Raw genomic sequence first — 23044 nt, 5'->3', positions numbered from 1 at the left:
GCTGGAGGTGCCAAAAACGAGAATACGCCTCTTTGAAGCGTCTGCTTATGCAATGTCTGATGCTTACAGATTTCTGAGGAAAGTAATGGGATATATAAATGCTAATTTGTAGAGAGGCTGCCCTGCCCTGAGGCAGGAAGCAATGTCGTGGCCAATAAAGGTTTGCATAATTTCTAATAAAGGTTTGCATAATTTGCCCTGCCAGGCTCAGGTCAGCTTGGACCTCACTGCCCTGCCTGGCAGGAGATGGAGGAGGAGGAGGGGGCAACCTTTGAACTGCACCCAAGACCCCCACCCACAGGGTGCTTCAGAAACCCTGGTGATTTCTCACCCTGTCTTTCTTCCAGGGGCACCTAAAGGCCATCAGGAGGAGCTGTGCTTGGTCCCTTTGAAAGGAAGGCAGCTGCAACTGCGGATCCTCAGAGCACTCTTCACCTGCTCAGAGGCACTCTTTCTTCCTTAGAGCTACAGTGCCACCAAAGCTGCGATTCCTGCCTTGCAAGGGGTTGGGCTGGATGACCCCTGGGGGTCCCTTGTAACTATACCGCTTTATGGTTCCACCGTAAGTCCCACTGTTTTTGAAATGCATCTGTTGTTTTGAAAACAGTTCTTCCCTGCTTTTTATTGCATTTTATGCTGCTCTGAGCCCAGCTATGGCTGGGGAGGGTGGGATATAAATAAAATTTGATTATTATTATTATTATTATTATCTCCTAGAGCGCAGCTTCCTCCGTGGTTTGGAGAAGGGAGGCGGGCAGATGGGGCAATCGCTCCTGGCACCCCAACCTTTGTCTTGTGGGCCAAGAGGGCAGGGCGGCCCTGGGATGAGGGCCAAGGGGAGGGAGCCAAGGGCCAGCAAGACAGGTGCCAGGCAGGGCTGGGAGTCAAAAGAAAAGAATCTGATATGCCTTGTCTCCTTTCGGAGGAGGAGAGCTCAGCCAGGTCCCCATTGCCTCACCTGGGTGACAGCAGCATCCTTATTGCAGGACCACCTGGGTACCAAAGTGCAGGTGGCAGAGAGAGAGACTTGTGCATTGCAGCCACGGATAGGACAACGTCTTCTCCTGGAGAAGTGAGGCTCTTTCCTCCTCCCCCTCCTCCTGCCCCACATGCTGCCCCCTTCCCGAGGGCACGGCTGAAGGGGAGCAGCTGGGCTTTGGGATGCAGGTCAGAGGGCACCTGTGCTGAACACACCTGCGTCTTCACGCTCTCCCTTCTGCCAAGGCAGGGGCCCCTCCTGGCTGGAGTCCTGCTGCACATCCCCCCCCCAACTCCCCCCCTTGTGGATTTTCTCCCCAGGATCTCTTCCTGCAACCCAGGGTCAGAAGATGGCTCTGAAGAAACACCTGGAGGCTCTTAGCGTCTTCCAGTGGGTCCTCACCTTCCTCTTCTTTGGTAAGTTGGGAGCTGGGTGGGTGGGAGGGAGGGAGGGGCAGGGGGTGCTCAGGGAAGAGGGGCAGCTTGGCCTCCTCCTCTTCCTGGGGCCATGGCCCTTGGGAGATCCTCTGGCAGGCCAGGCCCCTGTAAGAAACATAAATCTGCCCTTATTCCCCTATGGGGGACACAAGAGCCCTTAGAGAGTCCTTTGTAGGTTCTCCATCGGTCGGAGAAAAGAACAGAGGCCAAGCAGAGAATACTGAGAAGCAAAGCAGCTCGTAAGCCTGATCTTTATTGAACTGTTGCAACAGGGTGCTCCCCTCACACGCAGGAAAGGAGGAGGACCCAGAACCAAGGTGTGCCCGTCCTCATATAGACATTTTACATTGCCCGCCCTGGAGTCCAAGACCACCCCCAGACACATCATACCTACATCACAGAAAGGGGGGTCTACAACAGAAATCTGAGTGCGTTGTTTACCTTCTGTCTGGCAGGATACCTGTTAACGCTCACTTGATTGGATACCCTGGGGAGCCTGGCCAGTCTTTCGTAATGATAAATACTTAGTTCCTGAGCCAGGTCACAGGGTCACCCTATTCATACACAGACATACCCTTAAGACAGGATTTGTGAAGGAAAAGACAATGGGGAGGTTTTTCCATTTTTCTTTAACCTTGCAGAGAAATCATTTGGTCAGTTTGGGAGTCAAAATGGTTCCAGGGCTGTTTTCCTGTGCTGCTTCGGACATGTGGTTTATATATTTATGCACGTGTTTGATTGGTACATTTATGAACATTTATTATATATATAAAACACCTTAATTTTTTTATTTCACCCCCCTCCCCCAAAAGCCAAACCCCCTCTTCTTTTCAAAGCAGCTTTGGGCCAGGTGAGTCTGGACTAGGGAGTCAGCACCGCAGGGGGTTGGGCTAGATGACCCTGGGGTGCCCCTTCCAACCTAAAATGTTCTTCTGGGTTTAGGGGGGCTTCAGATCACATCCTCGCGGGTCCCGTGAAATTGGGGTTGTGGTCCCAGGCAGGGCTCTGAATCCCAGCGCTGCCTGTGGGTAGTGTTGGGCGATATATTGATATATTATCCACAACCAGTTTGATGTCCACATTGTGATATTGGTTTCATATTTTTTTAAAATTTATTTATTGGGTTTTTCAAATCAGAATTTTGCAATCACATATCCAGCATACAACATAAAAACAAGATTCCACAGAATCTCCTCCCCCCCCCCAGGTGCCTTCTTCTCCGTTCTCCTGGTCTACCTGCTCTTCACCTCCTTCTGGCCTATCAGCGTCTTGTATTTCGCCTGGTGGATCTTCGACTGGGATACGCCAGAGAGAGGTGAGTTCGATTCTCCCCAACCAGGGCCGGATTGGGGTTTGTTGAGCTACTGAAGGTGATGGGGCCCTTTATATGTCCAGCTGTCCTTTGTCCACAACAAATTGTCACTGTTTTTTGTGTTGAATATATGCTATATGGTAATTGACGGACCTAGTGATGTATGGAAGGGAGAGCTGGACCATAAAGAAGGCTGATCGTCGAAGAATTGATGCTTTTGAATTATGGTGCTGGAGAAGACTCTTGAGAGTCCCATGGACTGCAAGAAGATCAAATGCATCCATTCTTAATGAAATCAGCCCTGAGTGCTCACTGGAAGGACAGATCGTGAAGCTGAGGCTCCAGTACTTTGGCCACCTCATGAGAAGAGAAGACTCCCTGGAGAAGACACTGATGCTGGGAAAGATGGAGGGCACAAGGAGAAGGGGGCGACAGAGGATGAGATGGTTGGATAGTGTTTTCGAGGTTACCAGCATGAGTTTGACCAAACTGCGGGAGGCAGTGGAGGACAAAGGTGCCTGGCGTGCTCTGGTCCATGGGGTCACGAAGAGTCGGACACGACTAAACGACTAAACAACAAATTGACGGACCTAATAAGTATCTCAAGCCATGCAAACAGTCCATGCAGATCGTAAGGTAAAGGGACCCCTGACCATTAGGTCCAGTCGCGGCCGACTCTGGGGTTGCGGCGCTCATCTTGCTTTATTGGCCGAGGGAGCCGGCGTACAGCTTCCGGGTCATGTGCCCAGCATGACTAAGCCACTTCTGGTGAACCAGAGCAGCGAACGGAAATGCCGTTTACCTTCCTGCTGGAGCGGTACCTTGACGTGCTTTTGAACTGCTAGGTTGGCAGGAGCAGGGACCGAGCAACGGGAGCTCACCCCGTCATTGCGGGGATTCGAACCGCCGACCTTCTGATTGGCAAGTCCTAGGCTCTGTGGTTTAACCCCCAGCGCCACCCGCGTCCCAGATGCAGGTCGTAGGTACCCTATATATAGAAATGAGCAAACCAGGGATAATTAAGGGAACAGGCTAGCAGGCGAGGCCCATGACTTACATCACAGGAGCCTACACAACACAAAACACTGTTCCTGTAGGTAGATTTTATTTTATTTGTTTTTTATCTTATATTTCGGAAATGTACATCCAGGTTTTCTTCCTTTAAATTTTTGTGGGGCCCTAAGCTAGAGCTGGGGACGCGGGTGGCGCTGTGGGTAAAAGCCTCAGCGCCTAGGGCTTGCCGATCGAAAGGTCGGCGGTTCGAATCCCCGTGGCGGGGTGCGCTCCTGCTGCTCGGTCCCAGCGCCTGCCAACCTAGCAGTTCGAAAGCACCCCCGGGTGCAAGTAGATAAATAGGGACCGCTTACTGGCGGGAAGGTAAACGGCGTTTCCGTGTGCTGCGCTGGCTTGCCAGATGCAGCTTTGTCACGCTGGCCACGTGACCCGGAAGTGTCTCCGGACAGCGCTGGCCCCCGGCCTCTTGAGTGAGATGGGCGCACAACCCCAGAGTCTGTCAAGACTGGCCCGTACGGGCAGGGGTACCTTTACCTTTACCTTTAAAGCTAGAGCTTGTTTAGCTTATAAGTAAATCCGGCACTGTCCCCAACCCCACCCAGAGGTCAGGTGAAAGGCGCCTCTCCTTGTCTGAGAAGGGTGCTGAGCCCCACACCCAGACCCACACAGCTGGAGCTGCTGCTTCCCCCTGCCCCTCCTCCTCCAGCTGACCCCCTTCCACTGGGGCAGCGTGCGACCATCCCAAACCTGTTTTCCTCACTGCTATTTACTGTTATCTACCGTATTTTTCACCCCATAGGACGCACCTAGTTTTTTTGGGGGGGGAAGAAAAAAAATTTATTTCCCCCCAGGCGCTTGTGGGGCCGGCAGCGGGGAGAAGCGCTCTTCTCCCCGCCGCCAGCCTCCAAACCATGTCGGGAGACAGTGGGATGGCGCACTGCGCCTCCCCGCTGTCCCCTGAGCTTGTGGGGCTGGCGCTGGGGCTCTCCAGGCGTCCTCCGGAGGGCGTCCCATGCTTCAGGCTGCAGGCTGCTGCCCGCAAGCCTTGTGAGCCCGTGGGACCTCCCGCTGGGCTTGCAAGGCTTGCGGATAGCTTCCTGAAGCCTGGAGAGTGAGAGGGGTTGGTGCGCACCGATGCCTCTCGCTCTCCAGGCTTCAGCGAAAGCCTGCATTCGCCCCATAGGACGCACACACATTTCCCCTTCATTTTTGGAGGGGGGAAAGTGCATCCTATAGGGCGAAAAATACGGTATTTTCCAAGACAGCTTCCAATAGATGACACAATGGCAGAAGGCATTTCATTTCTCTCTCTCTCTCTCTCTCTCTCTCTCTCTCTCTCTCTGTATGGAGGGCAGAAAAATCAGCCGCATTTATTTATGTATTTATCACTATTTATTAAATTTTGCTATAAAAAACACACAAAATCCTGTAATTGACAGGAATCAAAAGTTTGCGGAAATAAATCCTGCGTCCAGTCAGGCTTCCCTGCGTGGCTCTGCTTGGGAGCTGACCTGGCAGGAGAGCAGAGTAGCAGCGGTCCTGCGTCCGTGTGAGATGAGGGATAAATCAAGTCCAGAGACAGTTCGGTTCTTATCTCTAGAAGCGTTTATTTACAAAGCAATAAAACCGTCAGAAACCTCCGCCATTTCTCCGTGCTCCAAAAGCACACACACGCAGCCTCTCAGGCTGAACTGTGTCTCAGTCAGAATCGAAAGCAAGTCTGAATGCAGACACACACTGTGACGCACTTCTCTGCGTCAAGCACCTCCCAGATACAGGACACCACGGAGTTTTAACCCTGCCAGTTCCAAACTCCACACCCCCTCTTGTCCTGCATCTGGGGACAATAGCCAACAATGCTTTCCCCATACACAGACCCTCACAGAACTCCTCGTGCTTCTGGAAGGTTAATGGTTTTGTGAAACCATCAGCGAGGTTCTTGGTTGAGGGACAGTATTTCAGAGCAACTAGCCCCTCATGAACGCTCTGACATACATTCCGGAACCGTATGTCCAAATGTTTGGTCCTCGCCTTGAATTGCCCCGTCTCGGCCAATTTGAGGCATGGTTGATTGTCTTCATGCACCACAAAGGGCAGACAATTCTCTCCACAGATTTCCTCGACCAAACACACATAGAACTCCAGCTCTCTGCAAACCTCTGATAGCGCACTGAACTCAGCTTCAGTAGATGAAAGCGCTATGAGACTTTGCTTCCGGGACCTCCACCCAACTACTGAGTCCCCAAACTTCACCACTGGGCCTGACACTGATTTGCGGTCCTCAAGGTTAGCCCAATCCGAATCCACCCAGGCGGTCAGCTTGACATCACCCTCAGCTGACATCTTGAGGCAAAAGTCTTTGGTATCTTGCAGGTCACGTAGCACCCGCTTAATACCATTCCAGGCCTGCACACTAGGACTTGAAGCCTCTCTACTGAGCAGATTGACAGCAAACGCTATGTCTGGTCTGCTCCACTGTGACAGATACAACAGACTACCCAGAGCTGACTGAAAGAGTTCAGTATTTTCGAACACCACGCGTTCTACTTGCTGACACTCCTTCACGTATCCAGCCTCCATGGGTGATCTGGCACCTGCACAATCAGACATCCTGAACTTCTCAAGCAACTGTTCAATCTTACCTTTCTGGCGAAGCAAAAAGCTTCCATCACTTGCTTTTGTGATCTCCACGCCTAAATACGATTTGACATCTCTTTTTTTTTTATAACATTTTTATTGGTTTTTCAACATATAATATAAGACATTACAAACAACAATACACAAACAAACAAACATATAAACATGTATAATTTCATAGTCTTTTTTTCTTATACCCAATTTCAACGACTTCCCCATGCCTCCCTTTTCTGCATCCCTGTTTTAAACTTTTTCAGCAACCCCTGATCTAAATTACTTATAAAATCCCTTTCCTTAACCCTTTTCTTTCCTCTTGTCCAATCATTTATCGCTGCAAATCTGCTATGCTTTACCCATGACATTTTAACACTCACTAATTTTGCAACAATTTTTAAGATAAAATTTAAATTTCTTCCAATCTTCTTCCACCGTCTCTTTCCCTTGGTCACGGATTTTGCCCGTCATCTCTGCCAGTCCCATGTAGTCAATCACCTTCGTCTGCCACTCTTCCAGCGTGGGTAGTTCTTGTGTCTTCCAATACTTTGCTAGTAGAACTCTTGCTGCTGTTGTAGCATACATAAAAAACGTCCTATCTTTCTCTGACACCGATTGGCCTACCATGCCCAGGAGAAAAGCCTCTGGTTTCTTATGACATCTCCAAGCTGCTTCAGCTTGAACCGCTTTCCAAGCTCCTTAGCAAACTTCTCCACCTGTTCACTTGTCTGTGCCATGATCAAGATATCATCAACAAACACCTGAACCACTTGCTGTTGCAAGCCTGAATCTCTAATGTAAAGACAACTGTCTGCAAGAGATCTCTTAAAACCTAGCTCTTCTAAGGCTTCATGTAGGCACATATTCCAATTCCTGGCAGATTGGCGTAATCCATAGATGGATTTGTGCAATCGCCACACGACGCCTGGCTCACTGACTTCAAACCCTGGAGGAGGAAGCATGTACAACTCCTCCTGGAGATCTGAGTTCAGGTAGGCGACATCTACATCAAAATGGTTCACCTTCCAACCTCTCTGTGCTGCTATCGCCAAAAACGTTCTCAAAGTCTCCGCTCTCGAGGTCGGCGCATAGACCTTCGTGAAGTGGACACCCTTCCTCTGTGTGAATCCTCGGGCCACTAACCTCGCTTTATACCGTGGTTCTCCTGCTTTTGTGGGTTTAAGTCGGTAAACCCATCTGCAACTAACAGCTTGCTTATTGGCCGGCAGCTGAGTGAGTGAGAACACACCAAGAGACTCCATTGAGTTCATCTCCTTCTGCATCGCCTCATGCCATTTGCTGGCTTCTTCCCGAGGCAACTTCTGAACATCCTCAAAGGATTCAGGTTCACATCTAGCCACACCAACCCAGACACTCGTGGCTTCATACCTTTCAGGTGGCTTCCCTTTGGTTGATCTTGCTGACCTCCTCAGCGTGAATTTTGGAACTGCGCCTGATTCACCTGGATCAACCCTACTATCCTCTGTGTCAGAAACATCCCCCTCTGACCTGCTGCGCCGTTTAGGGCGTACAGCTGGTTCTGCTGGCGAGGATGGTTCACTCCTTAGCTCAGACTTGACAGAGACCTGTGGAGGGGTCCTGGGACTCCCTTTCGGAGAGATACGGAGCCTCTCCCTTGGAGATCCCGGCTCTGGACTCTGTGGCTGTGGACTGTGCACCTCAGCAACAGGTTCAGCCTCGTCCTCCTCCTCTTCCTCATCTGAGTCTAACAGAACATCCGGATTCCCGTGAAGACGCTTCCACCCACTCTGCTCGCAAAACTCAGCACTGCCGCTAATAAGCAGCTTGGACTGGTTGCCAGTAGGGTATGCGAAACGCCACGCCTTTGAACCCGGCTCATAGCCTACAAAGATCATCTTCCTAGACCTTGGCTCACCCTTTCTGCGCATGGCCTTTGGAATGAGAACCCAAGCCGTAGACCCAAAAGTGCGCAGAAAATGCACTTTCGGTTGCTTCCCATGAAGCAGAAAGTACGGTGTGTCTCCTACACTTGAATTGAACACCCTGTTCTGCAGAAAACATGCTGTCTTATAACTCTCAGCCCAAAAGCGCTGTGGCAAACCCGAGTCTGCCAACATAGCATTCGCTGATTCCTGTAGTGTGCGAAATTTTCTCTCTGCAACCCCATTCTGTTGCGGAGAGTGGGGGGCCGTCAGTCGATGACTGATACCCTTCTGCCTGAAGAACGATTGCAGCGCAGAACCTGTGAACTCTCCCCCCCGATCAGATTGAAAGGAAATCACCCTGGTAGAGAACCGTAGCTCTACCGCTGTGATCCAATCCCTGATCAGTGCAGCTGCCTCTGATTTCTGTTTAAGAGAAAAGACCCAAGCATGTCTCGAAAAATCGTCAACCAGAACCAGAACCCATTTAGATCCTGCTAAAGAAGGTGTCGGCATGGGCCCTGACAAATCTGCATGCACAAGTTCAAAGGGTTTGCTGGTTCTCCTCTCTGACCTGGGGTATGTGCATGTTGTGACCTTCGATTGCTTACAGGCTTGACAATCTAGGTATTTGTCACATGCCTTGAACCTACATCCAATTGTGTTGCCTGTGGCTTTCCTCACATATGACCACCCAACATGCCCAAATCTCCTGTGCCATAAGTGTATACAATCATGGTGTGGTGGGACATTAGCACACTGCCCTTGGGCGTCTTCAATGGACTCTCCACTAGCCCCATTTTCCACCAGCCCCATTTTCCCACCAGTCCCATTTTAAATGGGCATCTCCACCAGAAAGAGCCTGTCTTTTCTCTCGACACTGTAGATCTTCTTCCCATCCCTGTAGAAGGAACACAAATTGTTAGAGAACAGAACATCGAACCCAGCAGCCATGAGAGCTGGCACACTTAAAAGAGAGTGGGCAAGCTCGGGGACCACATAAGCTTGCACCCAATGATCTATAAAAGAACAATAAAGAAACCCAGATTCAGTCAGTGGTCTTTGAGACCCATCTGCTAAGGTGACATAACGTCCAGTTTTAACTGTCTTGCAGTTCCTCAGGAGCCCTCTAGAGGTCACTAGGCAATGCGACGCTCCCGAATCGACAATAAGAGATAAAGAGTGTCTCTGGCTGTTTTCCAAAGATGCCATGGCGTTGCTCACACTCCCATCGGTTGCCATGGCCACAGCCTCCCCCCGACTGAGGCTTTTGCCTTTTCTCAGAGACACCATCGCAGCTGTGAGGTGATAAGACGCCTTGTCTTTGTTTTTCTCCTGGCCTGCTGCTTTCCCACGTCTTTCCTGGGAACTGGCCCTGGGACCCTGCTTTGTTGACATTCCACGCCAGCCGGTGTCCTTGGCAGCCTGGGCCTCTAGCGGATGCTTCCCAGCGCTGTTGGACGTCGTCTCAAAGCACAAACATCTTTCAGAGCTTTTGGCCTTCTCAGAGCTCTTGGAATGGCCTGCCTGGCCTGCCCCCCCCCACTCCTTTTTGGGGTGCAGCCTGTGCCCTCTTTCACAGCTCTCAGCCTCTCTCCAGCACACAGTCCACCACACAGACGTGTCGAAGCATTGAAACAGCTTCCCAACACAGTCCCAGCCCCCACTGGGCATTCTGGGCGTCCCTCAGCCCCTTCTGGGCTTCCAGCCCCCTCTGGTCTGGCTCTCACTTCGGCCTGAGGCTTGCTCCCTTGGCCCTCGGCTTCCTCCCGGCCCTTGGCTCCTGCTGAGCTTTCGCACAGACTCCTCAGCACCTGCCAGGCGGCCTGAGCCGATTTAACGCCCTCCAGGTGGGGCAACAGCAAAGCGTCCACACTTGCTTTCAACATGCAGAGCTGTCTCTGCTCTCTCTCACTCAGCAGAGCAGTAGCATGCATGGGTGGGGCCAGCTCCTTCTGGACTGGACTCCAGAGCCCTATGGCCACAAACCACCCCCTTGCTGTTCTTGACCAGGCCTCCCAGTTGGCCCCATTCAGTCTCTCACCGGGGTAGCTCTCTTGGCTCTGCTGTGCCTGTGCAGCAGCCATTCTCCTCCCCCCGGGGCTTCAGCGTACTCACACTGCCAGCAAGCTGGACTCTCGAAGCAGCCGTCCCTCTTGGCCTTTGGCTCCGCTCTCCAGCATCTCCCACTGCCCTTCCTGGCAGGAGATCACAGCAACTCAACGCTGGCAGCCTTCCTCCCTTCTCACACTTGTCAGGAAACACGTAACTTCCATAACCTTTGCGGAAATAAATCCTGCGTCCAGTCAGGCTTCCCTGCGTGGCTCTGCTTGGGAGCTGACCTGGCAGGAGAGCAGAGTAGCAGCGGTCCTGCGTCCGTGTGAGATGAGGGATAAATCAAGTCCAGAGACAGTTCGGTTCTTATCTCTAGAAGCGTTTATTTACAAAGCAATAAAACCATCAGAAACCTCCGCCATTTCTCCGTGCTCCAAAAGCACACACACGCAGCCTCTCAGGCTGAACTGTGTCTCAGTCAGAAGCGAAAGCAAGTCTGAATGCAGACACACACTGTGACGCACTTCTCTGCGTCAAGCTCCTCCCAGATACAGGACACCACGGAGTTTTAACCCTGCCAGTTCCAAACTCCAAACCCTCCCCAAAATATAACATGGAATCAGAGTTGGAAGGGAGCCCAAGGAGCATCTTGCTCCTCATTATTGATTGATTGATTGATTGATTGATTGATTATAATTTTATTTATACCCTGCCCATCTGGCTGGGCTGCCCCAGCCACTCTGGGCGGCTTCCAACACACACACACACACAATAATAATAAAACATCAAGTATTAATAGTAACAATCAGATCCTATAAAAAAGTCGGAATAACTTTGAAATAACATACCAAGTAAAGCAATATGCAATAATACATTAGAATCCAATAATAAACATTAAAATTAAGCATCAGTAAGTCATAACTAAATAAATGAATTTTTAAGCAGAGGTTGGGTGGTCACCTGCCAGGGATTCCTCAGCTGTGATTCCTGCATTGCAGGGGGTTGGGCTGGATGACCCCTGGGGGCCCCCTTCCAACCCCACAGTTCTTTGACTCCATCCCCTGCCTGAACCCTTGTCTTCGCAGGTGGGCGCCGCAGCGACTGGGTGAGGCGCTGGAGAGTCTGGGAGCTCCACCGGGATTATTTCCCCATCAAGGTATGAGGAGGGGGCTGGCAGGGCTCCTGAAGGATGCCCAGGGTCTCTGGAACCCCTGGAGACCAGATCACGGACAAGGAGGAGGCAGCGGCCGTCAAAGGCTGCTGGCCATGGAATCTGCGCACTGCCTCTGACATTCAGGTGGGGGTCCAAATGCCAAAGGCCTCGCCCCTCTTGCCTTGCAGCTGGTGAAGACGGCCGAGCTGCCCCCGACGCGGAACTACGTCCTGGGCTCCCACCCCCACGGGATCATCTGCGCGGGGGCCTTTTCCGCCTTCTGCACCGAGGCCACGGGCTTCTCCCGCACCTTCCCTGGCCTCCGCCCCAGCCTGACCGCCCTCGCAGGGGTCTTCCGCGTGCCCGTCTACCGGGACTACATGATGAGCTTCGGTGAGGCCAACAGAGAGAGGAATGGTTGGGGGGTGGGGAAGTGGGGGGCCCCTCCCTTAAGGACCATCTTCAAGAACCCTGCCTGGCCCATCAAATGGGAGGAACCACCCCACTCTCAGGAATGCCCTCCCAGAGCCCCTGGGAATAGAATTCCCCAGCAAGATTGTCTTTCCTGCAATTCTTTGCTCCTGTGCAAATGAAAAGGGGCCTTTGTTTGTGCAAATGATGATGATAATTATTCTTATTTATACCCCGCCCATCTGGCTGAGTTTTCCCAGTCACTCTGGGTGGCTTCCAACAGAATATTAAAAACACGATAAAACACCAAACATTAAAAACTTCAGATGTCTCCTAAAAGTCAGATACCGTAGGTTCTGGCATATAAGACAACTTTTTAATCCTGGAAAATTCCCTAAAAAGTCAGAGGTCGTCTTATACACTGGGTATGAGTTCGCTGGGCAGCGGCAGCGGGTGGCAGGCTCTGTGCTGAGAGGAAGCTACACAGCGATGCTAAGCCGGCTTTGCTGGGGGGCTTCCTCCAGGTGTGGAGTGGAACCCACCGCCCACTGTTGCTGCCCAGCAAACTGCCGCGTATAAGACTGGCCATATAAGTCAACCCCCCAAATTGGCAGCTGCCCAGTCGCCTAATACGCCGTAATCTACGGTAATTGTTTTTCTCTTTGACATCTGATGGGAGGTTGTTCCACAGGGAGGGCACCACTACTGAGAAGGCCCTCTGCCCTGTAGCTTCACTTCTCGCAGGGTGGGAACCGCCAGAAGGCCCTTGGCTCTGGACCTCAGTATCCAGGCTGAACGATGGGCGTGGAGAAGCCCCTTCAGGTCTACTGGGCCGAGGCCGTTTAGGGCTTTAAAGGTCAGCACCAACACTTTGAATTGTGCTCAGAAACGTCCTGGGAGCCAATGTAGGTCTTTCAGGACCGGTGTTATGTGGTCTCCCAGTCATCAGTCTGGCTGCCGCATTTTGCATTAGTTGTAGTTTCCGGGTTACCTTCAAAGGTAGCCCCACGTAGAGCGCATTGCAGTAGTCCAAGCGGGAGACAACCAGAGCAGGCACCACTCTGGCAAGACAGTCTGCAGGCAGGGAGGGTCTCATCCTGCGTACCAGATGGAGCTGGTAGAAAGCCGCCCTGGACACAGAATTGACCTGCGCCTCCAGGGACAGCTGTGAGTCCAAAATGACTCCCAGGTTGCGCACCTGGTCCTTTGGGGCCACAGTTGTCCTATTCAGGACCAGGGAGTCCCCCACCCACCCACCCGTCTCCCGTCCCCCGAAACAGTACTTCTGTCTTGTCTGGATTCAACCTCAATCAGTTAGACACCGTCTCTCCTCCAACCACTTCCAGACACGCTGATCCTTTGCCAGCAACCCTTTTGCCCTTTAACCGACTCACAGAATTTCGGAATTGGAGGAGAATCGCGAGGGTCCTCTAGTCCAACCCTCTGCAAAGCAGGGAACCCCTGGAGATGTTTCACACCCACAAGCACCTTTGCTTTCTCCCACTTCCAGGGTTGGTCCCGGTCAACAAAAGGTCCCTTGGCTTCCTCCTGAGTGGCCCCCCCGGGCACGCGGTGGCCATCGTGGTGGGGGGCGCGTCCGAGATGCTGGACAGTGTCCTAGGAGAGCATCGCGTCCGCCTTCAAGGGAGGAAGGGCTTCGTGCGCCTGGCGCTGCAACACGGGTAGGGGCACCGAGGGGGCGAGGGGGGGTCCGGGGGGGTGTTGGGCGCAGGCCAGCAATATCTCGGGCCTAGTGAGCACGGCGGTGCTTCCTGGTGGATTTTGCCCCAATGAGCGATTGCGAGAACGGAAGGTCCCTGCCCTTCCTTGTTGTATAATTTTTTATTACATTTTTCTTACGTTTTCACAATAACCTTCCTAACAAATAATTCCACCGTTCCATAAGTGGACTTTCCACCTACAGTGTTTTTACTCAAACCTTTTCTACTGTGCTGTATCTTCATCTATTACAAAAAAATTAGTACAATTATTTTGCAATTTTTCTTTTGCTGCTTTTATCTTGAATTCTGTCTGTGATTTCATTTGACTGTAATATTTTTTAAGTAATCCACAAACGGCCTCCATCCTTCTGTAAAAAGTTCATCATTCTGATCTCTTAATTTTGCTGTGAGCTTTGCTATTTCTGCCTAGTCCATTTCCTTCAAAGGCCACTCCTCCTTCGTTGGGACCTTCTCTTTTTCCCAATTAAGTTTTCTCTTAATGTATAACAGGCCATGAATTCCATATGCTAAGGTCCCTGACTTCCCACAGCCTAGCCTTCCTCAAAGGTTCTTGGTTGGATTAAGCGCTCTCCCTGACCTGACATTCCATCTGTGAGTTATGAGCCATAACCTGTTCTGCTGGACGTCTGTTTCGACTGTTAACAGCTGAGTGCTTTGGCATCCAGCACTCTTCTGATGTGCCACTCTGCTCCTCCCGGCTTCAGCAGACTATAACAGATAGCGTGTGTGTAGGAAACAGTTGTAGGAACGATTCAGAGTGAAATTTGCCATTTCCCAAGCTTCCGCCCAGAAGCGGTGTGGTAAGCCTGAGTCAAAAAGCATCGCTTCCGGGTTGGCGCCTCTGGCAATGGCGGAGCTCCTCCGATCGGGAGGAACTTGCTCCGTGGAAAGCAGGGTCTGACCGCCACGGCGAAGGCGGAGACCCACTGAAATCACAAGCGGGAGAAGCTTGTGAACCTGGGATTCGGCTGGCACTGTTTGCGCCTCCCCTACTCGCGGGGAAACCCTGTTTTGGGGATCCGGAGCAACGTGGGGTGAGTGGCGCGGTGCTTCGAATTGACTGCTTCTTTCACGGAGTGAAGCCGCATTGCTGTTGCCAGAGAGCGCTGACTTTTTCCTGTGGACAATTGGACTTTAAACAACTACCCGTGAGTAGAACGGAAAATTGGATCTTTAAATACCTTAATTTGGCACCGAAGCGGGAAGGTCTTAAACAGGAAGTCCGCCTTCCGCTTTTGTAAATATATTGAAACAAAGACGTTACAAGCTAAAGTCTTTGAAAGTTTTTGGCAAAGGATTAAATCTCCACCGGTTAAAATTACAAAAAACCCCTTGGAAGCAGGAGAAGAGGGGGGAAATTTTGGACCTAGAGAGCCTGCAGGAGAGAGTGAAAAATCAAATTACCACTGCTCAAAACCTGGAAACGGGCTGCTAGAAAGAGTTCATTAATTGCGAACAGAACATATTTGACAGCTAGCTAAATAAGAGAAAGATACTCTTTCCATTGTCCTGCGTTTAAAAAGGAGGAAAAGTAACTGAAAATTGAAACTATTTTTATGGTTTGAGTTGTGTTTGAAAGGATTGATACAAGTGGAAACTGTTTCCCTCTAGAAGGAGCTTTTGAAACTGTTACAGGAGTGTAACTGGGGAATCACCAGCTGCAAGATAAGGAATTGTGAGAACCAGAGATTGACCTTGGACCATTTAAAAATGTTGACAGGAGAAGCAATTGTGAGTGTATTATGTAAGATAAGCTATTCGCTGGAACAACTTCATAAGAAGACCGATGACATGACTTTTAAAATTCATAACTTGGAACAGAAAGTGATTGAGACAAAAGGTGAGCACCAACACAGAAATAATTCAGGACTTGGTACAGGAATCTATTTTGGCAGGACAAATTGTGGAGGAGAAGGAGAAAGCACCTAAAGTAATACAAGCGGGATCCTTAGTCTTACAGAAGCAAATTGAGGACTACAAGTTGAGGCCTTTTATGATTGAATCTAGAAAAAGTCAGATTTTGAGGATTGGATCCCGGCTCGGATTGAAGAAGGAAAGTTGGAAAGATCCCTCTATGCAGGGATTAACTGACTTCTGGGACATGGACTTGGGTCTGGAGGAGATTGAAGTTTTGGGAGCCTTTGGATCTGGAGGAATCTTGAAACATGTCCTGAAATACTTTATGGACTTTAGCTTCAACTATGGAAATTTGGCTGACCTGTCCAGAAGGAATAAAAGTATTGTTAGGTTGGAGTTTTCCCGAGATTTGCTCTTTAGCATTAAAGAATATGAAGAAGACCTGCAGAAGGGACCTGGAAAAGAGTTAAGAGCCTCGGACATAAGATCTCCAGGTTGATGGACTATATGGAATTGACGGAAAGGACTGGCAGAATCCGAATCCAGGGAGAGGAGATGGTGGAAGAAGAATTTAAAGTTTATATATAGAAATATTGTAAAATTAATGAGCGATAGGAAAATGGTGGAATGATATTTTATGGCCTTAGCAGAAATGTTATAAGGAGTTAAGCATATATAAGTATTTTAGTTTTAATGGAAAATAAGGTTAAAAAATAGGTTATTTATAATATGATAAAAATTAGAGAAAGATGGAAAGGATTTGCTGAAACAATTAACAGAAGTGGAATACAAAAAGGGAGGCGAGAGGAGGTCGAGGAAACAAGGGAATGAAAGATAGAGTATGGAAAAGGTGTGATGTATGTTTTTTAAATTGTTTTTGTTTTTTTCCTTCTTTTAGGATTAGGGTAGGGATTGGGTTTTGTTTAGTTTAGTTTAATGGGTTTAGTTTAATGGGTTTAGGTTGTGTTTTGTATTGTCTATATATTGTATTGTATTGTCTTTCCCCCCCCTCTTTTGTCTTCTTTTTTTCTCTTTTCCTTTTTTGTAATCCTTAAAAGCAATAAATATTATTTTATAATAGAAAAAAAATAATAAAAAAGCATCGCTTCCGCCGCTTCCTGGAGCGTTCTGTTCCGCCTTTCTGCCACCCCATTTTCCTGTGGTGAGTGCAGAACCGTTAAACTGTGATGTATCCCTTTCTGGCGAAAGTAATTCTGCAACGCAGTGAACTCCCCACTGTGGTCTGATTGGAAACTGGAAACCCTCAGTGAGAATTGGAGCTCCACTGCAGTGACCCACTCCCTCAGCATGGTGGCAGCTTCACCCTTGTCCTTCAGAGGTATCACCCAGCTGTTTCTGGAGTGATCATCTGTCAAGGTTGAAACATATTTAGCCCCACCCAGACGTGCAACGGGCATAGAGCCACAAATATCTACATGAACCAACTCAAAAGGTTTCTTGGTTACCCTGTAAGACCTAGAATAACTGCACGTTTATACCTTTGCCTTCTTGCATGCTCTGCAATCCAGGAACTTGGCACATGACTTCATTTTGCACCCCTCAATGCACCCTGGTATTTTTCTCACATATCCCCAATTGCAGCGGGACATCCTCCTGTGCCACAAATGATGACACATACAGTGAGTGGGAACATTTGCACACAGTGCCTTTGCTGACCCAGTGTTACCCTTAGCTGCTTGAGACGTTTCCAGAAGAAATAGCTTGTTCTGACATTCAACACTGACCAACTGGTTCCCACCCCTGGAACTAGAGCATACATTATTCTCAAAGCAAACATTAAACCCATCTCTAACTAGAGAAGACACAGACCATAGAAAGCATTTCATCCCTAGGACCACAAATGCTTCCAGTTCAGCCTGCAAAAAAAGGAACAAAAGCAGAGCCAACAGTTGTCAGGTGTCTCTTGGATCCATCGGCAAGAGTGACTGTTTTTCCTTCAGAAACAGCTCTGCAGTTCTGCATTTGGCCACCAGATGGCAGCAGATGATGACTGGCTCCACTGTCGATCACCCAGCGCTGTACATTGCTCTGGTCGCTGTCCTTCACTGTTGCCATGGAAGCCGCCAAATGATGTGACGTTGGACCAAGGCCATTGCCCGGGCAACCAGATTAGGTGCAACTGCTGGGTGACCTTGGGCCAGTCACACTTCTTTGAAGTCTCTCAGCCCCACTCACCCCACAGAGTGTTTGTTGTGGGGGAGGAAGGGAAAGGAGAATGTTAGCTGCTTTGAGACTCCTTAAAGGGAGTGAAAGGCGGGATATCAAATCCAAACTCTTCTTCTTCTTCTAAGAAGCGATTTATTGTACAGCAGCAAAATAAATCAACGACCCAGGAGAGCGTGGCGACATGCTCTCCCTCTCTCAAAACAGAAAGTAAATTCTTCCTCCTCTTCCTCCTCGCAGGGCTGACCTGGTGCCCGTTTACACCTTTGGGGAGACTGACATTTACCGACAGATCCGCTTCCCCGAGGGCAGCTTCGCTCGCCGCTTCCAGCTCGGTTTCAAGCAGCTGACCGGCTTGGCCCCTTGCCTCTTCAGCGGGAGGGGCCTCTTCTCCAGCACCTCTTGGGGGATCCAGCCCATGGCTGCCCCCCTCACGGTGGTGGGTAAGGACCCACAAGGCTCCCCGTTCCTTCCTTAGCCTTCGCCTTGCACCCCAAAATCCCCCCAACTCACCAACCTGCTTGCAAAGAGCCACAAACTCTTCAGCATCGTACAAAACAGCAGGTTCTGGTGCATCTCCCTTTTGCCCTCTCTTCGAACTGAATCGGAGACCTGTGGAGTTGAATGGGACCCCCAAGGGTCATCTAGCCCAACCCCTCTGCAATGCAGAAATCAAACGAGCCGCCTCGTTTTATGGGGCTTGCTATGGAGGGAGCTGCGATTGCGTGTGTGCGTGCACACACACACCGACTTCCTTCTCCCCTTCCTTGGAGGTTTCTAAGCAGAGGTTGGTTGGCCATTAATCAAGGGGTTGGGCTAAATGACCCTTGGGGTCCCATCCATTCCTGCACCTAAGCCACCCCTGAAACCCAAGGCCAGAGTGCAAAGCTGCTGGGGTGGGGAGGCCCTGGCTGCCATGGGGTGGGGACGAGAGGCAGAGCAGACCCCCCAACCGCCCATGCTTCTTCTCCTTCCTGCAGTGGGGAAGCCTATCCCGGTCCCGCTCCGCCCACGCCCCACCGAGGACGAGGTGAACAGCTTCCACGCTCTCTATGTCGAGGCCCTGAAGGAGCTCTTTGACGCCCATAAAGAATCCTGCGGCCTCCCGGCCTCCCAGCAGCTCCTCATCACCTAGACGGACCCGAACTTGACCCGAAGCAGCATCAGGGGACACAAGGTTGTGATTGGGGGGAGACACGCGGGAGACTTTGGCCCCCCATCCCCATCTGTACACACTGATACGGAAGGGGGGGCATGTCTTCTTCACCCTTCCGCTGGTCACCAGAGGGTCCGAGGCGATGACCTCAAGGGCACCCAGCCCCACATGGACCCCTCAGCCCCCACACCATTGCACAAGCACCACACTTTACCCCAAGCCCCATAAATAAAGTGCCTTTCCCCCCTTTCCTACACTGATCTGCTATTACGGGCGAAATAAGCCCAAAAATCTTATGCCTTCCCTCCCGCTCTAGTTTTACTATGGGTAGACTGTATAAAGTTGTATTTCCTATCTTTTGAATGGGTGCGTTATACCCAATCAGAACCATGCATTCGTCTTGCAGAGCTAGCTCAGCGAGCTCCTGCACGCCTCATTTAACCTCTTGACAAGCTGCTGACGGCTCTCTGCTGGGAGAACAATGGAACCGAAACTTGTGAACTCATAAAACTGTCAAATTTCGCTACAATGTATCCATTTTGTTTCTGACTTCAATTGTCAATATAAAATGGGCTAAAATCTTTTAAAATTAATATAAAATCAACCACAACACCGATTTTCTTGCTTTTGGTGCCAATCGGCTCAATTTCTCTAGGACTCCATGACACCTCCCCTGTCCTCCATAATCCCTCAAGCCCTAATCCTGTCAAATCACTCTGCCAAGCCTTTCCTCCGGGCAATGCCAGGTGGCAGACTATGCATACATGGACCATTGTCTTCTCATCACCGGTACTCAGGATGTGCTTATCTACGCATATCTCCAGCTCTGCATATTCCCCCCTCCCTCCTCCATATGTTAATCCTGTGTAACCCAACCTCTTCTTAATGTATTCATGATGTAATCTATGTAACCCAACCTCTTCTTAATGTATTCATGATGTAACTGTGATGTATTTTGCACTGTATTCTGGGACATGGAGGGAAGTTTTAAAAGTTCATGTCACCCCTTCCTCGCTGTTCAATCTCGCCTTGAACCTGTTGCGCAATAAACTTGGATCTTCTGCAGCTTGCTCCTGTCTCTGGCTGAGCTCATTTTTCCTCCGCAGGGACCCGCGGACTTAGTCCGACGAGCTGGGTGGCAGAGCAGCCTCGCACCCAGATTTTACCGTAACAACACCGTTTCCAATAAAAGGCGCTGTGCCTGATGTCTGATTTTGGGTCCTTGGTGCCCGAACCCCCCCTTTTGTGCTCGCCTGTGGAGCCCAAGGCTGGTTGTCTCATTCACACGTGCATTATGAAGGCAAGGTCTGCAGGGCCCGGCAGCCAGAGAAGCAGGCCGTGGCCCTGTTAGAATACCTGCTCCATCACTGCCGTCATGGGATTGTTGTCTTTTACATGACGGTGTATGTTTTGACTCCACAGAGTGGGAAGTGACGGAGACAGGATGTTTGTGTTCTGTGAAGTGGGACTATTGTCCTTTGTTCTTCCTCTTTGCCGTCTGATGCTAGAAAGAGAGGGAGCCATGTTGCAGTGCTCCGTGTGTGTTTATATGTAAATAAAGTAGATTAGCCAAAATGCTGAGTTCTGTTACGCATGATGTGCATACTCTGCAGATCCCTAAGTGTGCTGGTGTCAGTTGGCATCGGTCCAGGCTGAAGAAAGCTTTTGAAGCTCCCAAACGATCGATCAGGAGGGAGAGAACATGCCAGTCAGGCATGTGTCTCTGCCAGGGTCCTACTCGGGTGTAGCCTGAACTCCTGACAGGCCCTGGATCCATGGCGCTGGCTTGAGGGTGCTGCCCACATGCCCTGCGGGTGAGCAGCTAGGAGCTTGCCTGTCTGCAAGAGAAAAGATCATTTGGACATGCAGGCCTAGCTCTTACACGGAAAATGGGGGCTGTTACAGAAATTACGGGGGGGGGCACATCTTTAAAGTTAAATATTACAAATATTATGCCTGAGTGTATCCTTTCAACTTGACAGCTCAGGGAAGTTACCTAGCTTTAAAATAATATAAAATCATCTCCTTTCCCAGTTTCCTCCATTCCAAAGCTATTTTCCCCTTGAAAAAGGACTCCAGAAAGTTCTCAGATTTGACAATTGCTGGGCTCATGGTTAGCCAAGGGAAGCCAAATCTCATCACCTGACTCGCCTCAGGCTCCAGACATGCAAAGGAACTTCTACTGTACTTTTGGGTGGTGGTACTTAAGACATATTTCTCTATGCTAATCTTATACCTGAGTCTTGCCCTGCCATGTCTGCTTATGCTAATCTTGTACCAAGGACTTGTCTGGACATGTTTGCCAAGGTTAACCCCTCCCCTTTTGTGACATGGCAGTGATGTAGCAATGATGCTGTACGAACTGTATTCTGGGATGTGGTGGGAAAGTTTAAAAAGTCTTTGTCACCCCATCCTCGGGGTTCAAAATTTGCTCTTTGAAACTACTGCGCAATAAACTTTGGTCTACAGCTATTTGCTCCGGTTGGCTGGACTCCTTCCTTTATTCCGCAGGGACCCGCGGGCTCTGCCCGGCCAGCTGGGGGACTGAGCAGCCTCGCACCCAGATTTTTCCTTAACAGGGGCCCTGCTCTTTGGCCAGGAAAAAGAGGGAGGGTAAGCTGGGCTTACTGCCAACCTAGCAGTTTGAAAGCACGTCAAAGTGCAAGTAGATAAATAGGTACCACTCCGGCGGGAAGGTAAACGGCGTTTCCGTGCGCTGCTCTGGTTCTCCAGAAGCGGCTTAGTCCTGCTGGCCACATGACCCGGAAGCTGTACGCCGGCTCCCTCGGCCAATAAAGCGAAATGAGCGCCGCAACCCCAGAGTCGGTCACAACTGGACCTAATGGTCAGGGGTCCCTTTACCTTTAAGCTGGGCTTGGGGATCAGTTTTCCCAAGGGGCTCGAGGACCCTTCTCTGACTGCAGGAGCAACGCAGGACATGCCTGGGTCGGGTGCAGGCAGAGCAGGCAGGTGCCAGGAGTCTCAGGCCAAAGGGGGATGGGAGAGAGGGCCCGCGGTTCAGCATCCCCCTTTGCCCACCCATCGTGTGCACTCTGTGCATGCCCCGAGGCAACTCCCAGTTTGCACCCTGGTTTTGAGTGGAAATCTGGGTACTGTTATCCCCCGAGGTCCTCGTGCAGGTCAGAGAAATAAATGCCAGCAAAAAGCGGCTATTCAGCCCCATCGTCCTTTCGTGGTTGCCATGGTGACTTGAAATCTGGGTATCCCTGGTTGCAGTGCGCCCCGCGAGGTCCTTTCCCCAGTCAGGATAAATCAAGTGACCAGGTACAGGAAAGCAAGAAGCAGCTATTAAGCCCCTTCTTTATTGTTGTGATAAGGTTTCAACCTCTAAGCCAGGAAAGAATAAGCCCCAAACAAAGGCATGTAACTCCTTTTAGAAGTTACATTTCCCCCCTACAATTCATTTCAGAGAAGCATCATTCAAACCTTATTCTTCACCTTAAAACAGGTAGAGTGACAGACAGACCTTTGAGTCCATGACCTGTCAGCTGTCAGTCAAGGTGTCAGTGTATTGCCTGCCTTTTCCTCTCGGAGCAAATATTTTACGTTCCTTTTGGCATTACAGTTATGTCAGCTCAGTTCTGCTCATCCAGTCTCTTGTGCCAATATGGTGAGTATACAGTATTATTTTTCTGTCTGTCCTTTATCAGGTCTTGTGTTGCCCATTGACAGCTGAGAGGAAAAGGTCCAAGTTAGTGCTCTTCTGCTTCTGGGATTATGGCCACTCCTGCTCTGCCCAGCACTTTATTTATGCTTTTGTATTTATTGTTTTACCCTCCTGTACAAAATAAAACAGTTTGTTTGGATATTTACAGTGTTTTTCCATTGCTTTCCATTCATATAATAGGGTTTTATTGACTTAATTGATGATTTCCACAAACCTGGGAAAGCTCAGCCGGTAGAGAATGACATTAAATAAGTTGGAGATCTTGTTATTAAATATACCAAGGAAAAAGCACACCAAGAACGCTGGCCAGTATAAGTTTCAATAGTGAGAGTGGTCCCTACTCGCAAGTCAACAGTCAATAGTAACAAAAACTAAATCCATTCAAAAGTAAGTATTCTGACAAGGATTACAAACTCAAATAGAGATTACGAACTGAAACAAAGATTACAAACTCATATGTATAATACAATGATTCGTTACAGTATTAGAGATAAGAGTTTATGAGTAGAGAAAAGTTCATC

The 23044-nt window shown here is 49.9% G+C and overlaps 1 protein-coding gene and 1 long non-coding RNA gene across 2 annotated transcripts; one reads left to right on the top strand and one right to left on the bottom strand.

Annotated features, from left to right (window-relative positions):
• Window positions 1-1290: 1290 nt before the first annotated feature.
• Window positions 1291-21024, top strand: LOC128400707 (2-acylglycerol O-acyltransferase 3-like). Its single transcript, XM_053363141.1, has 7 exons — window positions 1291-1395; window positions 2624-2731; window positions 11418-11488; window positions 11674-11878; window positions 13407-13578; window positions 17920-18122; window positions 18660-21024. Exons 1-7 carry the CDS (start codon window positions 1329-1331, stop codon window positions 18812-18814), a joined length of 981 nt encoding a protein of 326 aa, XP_053219116.1. The 5' UTR covers window positions 1291-1328; the 3' UTR covers window positions 18815-21024.
• Window positions 2506-3914, bottom strand: LOC128400726 (uncharacterized). Its single transcript, XR_008327363.1, has 2 exons — window positions 3319-3914; window positions 2506-2881 (listed from the first exon to the last, which is right to left on the bottom strand). It is a non-coding gene; the product is annotated as an uncharacterized LOC128400726 (long non-coding RNA).
• Window positions 21025-23044: the final 2020 nt, after the last annotated feature.

This window comes from Podarcis raffonei, chromosome 13, assembly GCF_027172205.1.
Source record: "Podarcis raffonei isolate rPodRaf1 chromosome 13, rPodRaf1.pri, whole genome shotgun sequence".
NCBI classification, from domain to species: domain Eukaryota; kingdom Metazoa; phylum Chordata; class Lepidosauria; order Squamata; family Lacertidae; genus Podarcis; species Podarcis raffonei.
This window is presented reverse-complemented; position numbering and strand designations above follow the sequence as displayed.